Here is a 7,364-nt window from a genome sequence, read left to right as displayed (position 1 = left end):
TTTTAATGTGATATAATACAGATACCATAGAGGTCTAGAGAAAGCGCCCAGCGCCCAAACTAGGAATTGTGCCACTTAGGGAAACCCGGAACACCACGGTGCAATACCTCGTCTAATGGTTTCCTGTGTCAAAAAGGACCCAATTGACACCGTTCCTAGGCGCCAGGGCGCCATGTTTAACCCAAAAATGTAATATTATACAGATAATATTCAGGTCAAGAAAAAGAAAAAGTAATTTTTAGGAATTCTGCCGCTTCGAGGAGCCCGGAACACTAATGCGCAAGAGCTCCTCTTTCGGTTTTTGGTATCAACAAGTGCCAAATTAAAACCGTCTATAGGCGCCACGTCGCCATGTTTACCCATATAATGTGATACTATACAGGTGTAGAAAAAAGCGCCAAGCGCCCAAAATAGGAATTGTGCCACTTAGAGAAGCCCGGAACACTTAAGCACAAGAGCGCCACTAATGGTTTCCAGTGTCAAAAAGGACCCAATTGACAGCGGCAAAACTCGGAATTGTGCCACTTAGTTAAGCCCAGAACAACATGGCACAAGCGCGTCTCTAATGGTTTCCAGTGTCAAAAAGAACCCAATGGACACCATTTCTAGACACCTGGGTATCGTTTCACAAAAGCATCGTAAATTACGTACTACTTAGTGAGTTACGACGAACTTAGGTAGTACCTACGCACTACGTTACGACCGTTTCACGAAAGGTACTTAGAACTGTCGTAGAATATGCGCAACTTACGAAGTACCTAATTTTACCGGAAGTTCAATAAAATGGCAGACGAATCTGTAAATAAAGTCAAAAAAGAGAGAAAAAAGAATTTTTCTGCAAGGGAAGTTGAAATTTTGGTGGAAGAGGTGGAGAAAAACCGTTCGATTTTGTTTGCCTCCCACAAAGATGTTAACACCAACCAACGGAAAAACAAATGTTGGAAAGATATTTGCTCGTTGTAGGTATCTCAAGTGAAGTTTTGTATAGAAGTCTCAAAGTAAATAGTTATCGATTTGTTTCATGTCTAAAACTAGTTTTCAAACACCTAGTTTATATAAATTTCCCAAAAAGGAGGGTGGGAGTATGCCTATTAGGCCTAGGTAATATATGCATAGACCTACGATTCCCTATGTTTTGAGAGTGTATGATAATCAAGTGCTTCATGTATCATATGTTAGACAAATTACCATCCTACCTTGACAAAAATATGGAATATTCATTTAAATCTATCTCAAATTTAAATAAAAAGGAGTTCCGACTTCCGAGTAAGATCTAAGCCTAGGCCTAGCGTTGGGTTTCCCTTTGATGCTGACAATGCTTCATATTAATAGACTACAATTCATAATACACACAAAGTTCTATTCATTTTCACTCACCTCAAGTCTTTAGATGTAAATTTCTCCATAAATACAACAATTATCTTTTATTCTCGAGGCTGTATCAAATGGTCTGCATGTTTACAAAAATGTATCATGTCCTTGACCTTTTTTTATAAGCACGTCATAAAATAATCTCGAATCAATCATTAAAACATTCAAGGAGTGAATAAAAACTTTTATTCATGATAATACTCTACCAACATGATGTCACTTTCTTAAAAAGGTTTATGAAAGAGAGAAGCGATCTTTATTCTTTTTATAAAGTAAAATGCCTTTTTTTCGGGCAAAATTCAACTGAAAAAAAATGTGGAGGATCTATAGTTTTTAGTGAGTTGGAAATAGTTGCTATGCTAAAGAACAATAATTCTTATGAAAATTGCAGGCTAGATTAAGACATGATTTAATCATATTATTAAATATACTAGGATTTTAAATTACAAGTAATCAACAAACAAAATAATAATAAATTAATTACCATTTACTACATTACATAAATTTTAAAAGACTTGTAACAACTTTTAATAAATCACGACAGAATCAACAGTGTAGGATGTCAGGAAAGGTCGCCTGCTGAGGTCTGCAAAAAATGGAGGGACATATCGTCCCAGACGAAGAAAAAAGAGGCGGAGTTCCGTCGAGAGAGGACCAAGACGGGAGGCGGTCCAGCCCCCTCACCAGTCAACACCAGCGATATCAGCCAAAAGGTTGTTACATGTTGTGTAACCTTATTAAAAATCACTTTTTTTTGTTCGAAAATAATCCAGATTATTTAATAGGTCCCCTATGAGTTTATGATAAAAAATTCTCATAGAAAATGTTCTTTAACTGTGCACACATGTAAATGGTTTAATTGATGAAATACTTTTTGTTTAGAAATGTGATAAACAAATAATAGATTTTATGATCTTTTTTCTTATACATAGTGCCTTGTTATGTTACGTTTTCTTTTTTTTTAATTAAATTCTTTAAAAGCTATGTATTATTGGCGGTAAGATAAAAAAAAATATACCTATTTTCAGGTCGTGGCTATAATAGGAAAGACTTCCGTTGAAGGTATTACGGGTGGGGTAGATACAGACATTGATATCTCAGGTACGTCCCCCCCCCCAGTACTCTTCAATCCTTCTCTTTTTTCTGTTAGATAGCATAAAGCTTAATACCTTATACAATAGTCGACTTCTTAGCGATTCAATTCAATGCATATGCCAGTAAACAAGAAACATATATTAGCATACCATTTCTTTAAAAAAAATGCATCAAAAACAGTGTACAAGAATGTATTTTGTCCATAAAATAAAATAATAAGTGAATGCAAACCCTGGCTTATGATTAAAAATTCTAATAATGCATTAACAGAGGTGGATTTATTCAAAGTTGAGGACGTTTGGCTCTCCACACCCACCTCCTCAATAAATTCGGAAAAGGCCGCGGTTCCCACCCCCACATTATCACAGTCTCCGGGACCATCCATGTCTTCTCAGGAGAAGGAAGAAACACAGACTGCAGGGTTGGAAGCAGAAGATGTTGTTAAGGCACCAGGGTAATTTCAATACAAACGAATACCAAGTACTTTTTTTTTTAAAAACGTGTTGATTATTTTAAGCAATCTTTGTTGTGTATTTATGAAAAATTTGAATATTGCGATCCAGAAAATTCAAGGTAGAAGCACGTATTAATAATTACCTGCAGAATTGTAGCTTTCCGAAAAAATATATTGATAGATCAAAGAGCAACAGTGCCACCCATTGAAAAAATCTGTATATTTATTGCGCACAAAAGGTTGCGCTTGTGTATGGATTAATTCTTCCAAATCCTTAAATTGCCAAAAATTTAGATTTTAAAAAATCCCGTACTCTTCTATCAAATACTTTCGTATTTGACATATACACGAAGCGCGTTTGGGCTGAATTATCTTAATAAACCAAAATAATACATATAGTTTAAACAGACGAAATTTTCGATGATCTCGATTCAATGATAGGAGGTCTGTAAAAATCAACAATTAGGTATGTTTTGTTGTGGAAACAGTGAAAGATTACGTGAGAAACCCGCGGTTAGTAATATTTTGATATCAGAGTTTTAAAAATATAGAGAAATAAATTGATAAACAGCGCACTTTTTGTGCACAATAAATACCGGTATACAGTTTTTTACAATGGGTGGCACTGTAGCTCTCCGGTCTTTCATATTATTTTTTCACAGAGCTACAGATCTATCTCCGGTCTGTCAAATAATTTTTTCGGAGAGCTACAGATCTGCAGCTATCAAATAATTAGATCGAAGTTTTTTTTCAAATTAAAAAAAAAAGAAACACAGCTAAAGTCGTTAACAATGCAACTTTGTAAAATCATAAAATAGCATCGGCAATATGTAGTGTTATTTATTCTACAGGAAAAATAAGCTTAAGAGGAAGAGAACTCTGGACGATGTCTATGAGCTGCAGTGCAAAGTTCTTGAACAGGAACTTCAAAAAAACAAATTGCAAATTGAGCTGCTGACAAAATTAAATGGACGAGTTTGAAACGGAAAGGATGGAAAAGGAAAGGATTTGTTGTTAGAGCTGTTTGCGTCACTAACAAATAATTGAAAATGAATCTTCGGGAATTGAATAAAATTGAACACTTGACAGATTCTATGTATCACTCTCTCTTTTCAAATCCATTGATTTCTAAATTTTCCACATATGCAATAAGTTTACATGTCACTTATTTTTACAAAAAACGCTGACGAATTAACGCTTCTCTCACTGTCTTGCCATCGTTCAGAGGTCCTTGATAGGTAAGATCACCGTCCTGGTCCGCATCATTAATGTCATCCATCTCGTCCTCTTCAAGTATAGGAAGCTTCAAGTCAACGCAGATATTATGCAGTTGACAGCAAACATACGCTATCATGCAGCATTTCTCTGGTTCATAATTAAGAGCACCTCCGGTTTTATGAAGACATCTATGTATGTAAGAATAAATGTTTAAGTGACTAACTTAAGCTACATGTATATAATGAAGAATAGAGGATTCAAGGTACAAGAATACAATTTATAAACCAGCAAACTTTATTTTTTCTTCCTTTTAAGGATTATATTTACCCATTTAAAGGCTTGAAAAAAAAAACTTGCAACATTTCTTCTAAATAACATGCACCGCGAGTTCTTAACCAATTAATAATTTGATTGCTTTATACAGTACTTTCAAGTAAATTAGTTTAGTCTGATTCGCATTTAGTCTGAGAAACATGTGTTAAAATGTACAATTAATGGCTGAATAATGAAGCGACACTCTCAAGCATAGCAACAGTTAACATTGCCTGGCGACAGGTGATATTCCATGCGCGCAAGGTCCACTGTATTTGTTTTACAATATGCTTCGGTTAACAATGATTTTCTTGAGGTGAACATTTTCAATGTTACACTCAGCTAGAGGCAATATTTACCGTATACATTATGGCATCCCAATGGTATTCGGACCAAACTTTCTTTGTTCAATAATATACATGTATTAAAAGTCACTTTTAGCCTTACCTGAATCGGGACTTCAGAACTCCAAAAGCCTGTTCTACAACAACGCGGGTTTTTCTATGGGATCCATTGTAACTCTGTTCTCCTCTAGATTTAGGGTTATTCACTGGAGTTAAAAGCCAAGGCCTTAAAGGATAACCGGAGTCGCCAAGTAACCACCCATCAATTTCGCTCCTCTCGAACTTGCGTGCAATACCAGAATTTGCCCAGATAAAGGCATCGTGTGTTGCCCCAGGCCATTTGCTCACTACACTCAGAAACCTAGTACAATTAATAATAATGGTGTGAACGTATATACTGAGTAACCCTAAGTTATAGAGGCACGTAGCAACGGATGGGGGGGGGGGTCAGCCCCCCTAACTTTTTTTCCTTGAGGAAAGTCAAATACAGGTATAATATTATAGTAGTGTATGAATAAAAAATGGTACTTAAAGAATTTCGAAACACATGAAATAGGATTCTCGAGTGTGGACAATTTGACAAGGGGGGGGGGGTCCTATTTTCTTTTTTTGCTCGTCAAGTTTTCATCAGGTAATGTTGAAAATGTTCCCCCTCTGGCTGTCCTTCTTGGAACGATGATACGTCATTGGCTTTATATACTTTCATGCATATTTCAAATTATTCTCTTTTTCTCTCATCGCGAATCATAATTTTTTGTTATTAAACTCAATGAAATACCGGTATTTATATTCCCATTGAATATCAAGAAGAATGAAACGTTAAGGCTTAAAATGTTAGACTTTTATAATTCAGAATTATCAATACATCACACTTTGCCATGTGTCTTGAAAATATTTCACTGAGAAAAAGGAATTTGGACTGAACTTGACACTACCGTCGTGTTTTGTATAAACAAAGATGCTTTTTAATAAAACATTTGTCAATTTAAAAAAATGGAATTAATGTTTCACTTATTAGTATATAGTGAATGTTACAAATATTAGGAATATTATAGGGACATACTTCAAGTCAGAATCAACAATGGCTTGTACGTTGATGGAATGAAATCCTTTCCGACATATGTACAGGTGCTCGTCAGATTTTGGCGCTGTAATAGGAATAAGCGTGCCGTCAATTGCACCGACCACGTTTGGAAACCCCGCAATTGAATAAAACCCGTGTTTTGTTTTCAAAATGTCTGCATCTTCAGATGGAAATTTAATGGTGTTCAAAGATGTGGACAAAACTTTGACTACTTTGTCAATTGATCTGTAAACAGAGTATGATCTTAAGTGTCTCTGCTATATTAAGCTTGCAACATTATATTCAAAATGTAACATTTAGATGTCATAAAAATAAAGGAATTTTCTGTTTAAATAATATGATACTGCATATGTATAATAAATAAATATTTTGAAAAAAAAATCTATACACAATGGCGACATATTCTATAAACTAATGTGTATTTCTTTTAATATACAGTCTAATAGTACTACACATGTTTCATTTCTATCAAATTAAAAAGACATATATTTCATAATTTAAACATTCGCCGACTTGCACACCGATGACTTTGAGATACCAAGAGTATCGCCGATGACTCTCTGTTCTGTCCCCGAAGCAAGGAATCTAAGTGCGGCGAATAATTGTATGGATGCTGGCAAACCTTGAGAGCGCTTTGTAGGTCTTTCCAGCTGCTCACCGACATTGTCTAAAATACTTAGGATTGATCCTCTATCTAAACGGAACCTCTTAATCATCTCTTCATCACAATAGGAGTTAAGTGGGTTTAACCGGTCTCTAAAAATACGCTGCCGCCTCAAACTTTTTCGTGTCTCGTCATCGTAGAACCGCAAAAACGCTGCCATTTTCAAGTACTCACGTTATGACGTAATTTTACGTCACCTCCGAGGTGACGTAAAATTACGTCGTTACGTACGACGCAACGTGAATTAAGACGCTTTCGTGAAACGCCGAAATTTAACTACGCACTACTTACGTCGAACTTACGTACTACGTACAACTTACAATGCTTTTGTGAAACGATCTCCAGGGCGCCAAGTTTATCCCTATAATGTCATGCTATACAGATACTATACAGGTGTAGAAAAAGCGCCAAGCGCCCAAACTAGAAACCCGGTACTCTACAGTGCAAGAGCGCCTCTAATGGAAACAGTGTCAAAAAGGACCCTATTGACACCGTTATTAGGCGCAATGGTGCCAAGTTTACACCTATAAAGTCATGCTCTACAGATACTATACTGGTGTAGAGAAAGCGGCTAGCGCCCAAACTAGGAACTGTGCAACTTTGGGAAGTCCAGAACGCTACGGCGCAAGAGCGCCTCTTATGGTCTCCAGTGTCAAAAAGAAACCTATTGACACCGTTTCTGGGCAGCACGGCGCTAATTTACCCCAAAAATGTAATATTATACAGATACTAGTAAGGTCTAGAGAAAGCGCACAGCACCCGAACTAAGAAATGTGCCACTAAGGGAAGCCCGGAACACCATGGCTTAAGAGAGCCCTCACC

The 7,364-nt window shown here is 36.3% G+C and overlaps 2 protein-coding genes across 2 annotated transcripts; one reads left to right on the top strand and one right to left on the bottom strand.

The window, feature by feature from the left end:
* The first annotated feature begins 783 nt into the window (after positions 1–783).
* LOC134248337 (nuclear apoptosis-inducing factor 1-like) lies at positions 784–3,910 on the top strand. Its single transcript, XM_062730744.1, has 5 exons — positions 784–959; positions 1,916–2,084; positions 2,400–2,472; positions 2,737–2,920; positions 3,772–3,910. Exons 1-5 carry the CDS (start codon positions 784–786, stop codon positions 3,899–3,901), a joined length of 732 nt encoding a protein of 243 aa, XP_062586728.1. The 3' UTR covers positions 3,902–3,910.
* A 181-nt stretch (positions 3,911–4,091) lies between these two features.
* On the bottom strand, positions 4,092–6,849 carry LOC134248336 (putative nuclease HARBI1). The gene is made up of 4 exons (XM_062730743.1): positions 6,392–6,849; positions 5,858–6,103; positions 4,898–5,155; positions 4,092–4,326 (listed from the first exon to the last, which is right to left on the bottom strand). Exons 1-4 carry the CDS (start codon positions 6,700–6,702, stop codon positions 4,092–4,094), a joined length of 1,050 nt encoding a protein of 349 aa, XP_062586727.1. The 5' UTR covers positions 6,703–6,849.
* Positions 6,850–7,364: the final 515 nt, after the last annotated feature.

The sequence above is a fragment of the Saccostrea cucullata genome, unplaced genomic scaffold (assembly GCF_032062105.1).
Source record: "Saccostrea cucullata isolate Sc308-1 unplaced genomic scaffold, CSIRO_AGI_Scuc_v1 ctg20362, whole genome shotgun sequence".
NCBI lineage: Eukaryota > Metazoa > Mollusca > Bivalvia > Ostreida > Ostreidae > Saccostrea > Saccostrea cuccullata.
The sequence above is the reverse complement of the archived record's forward strand: the minus strand, read 5'-3'. Positions and strand labels throughout refer to the sequence as shown.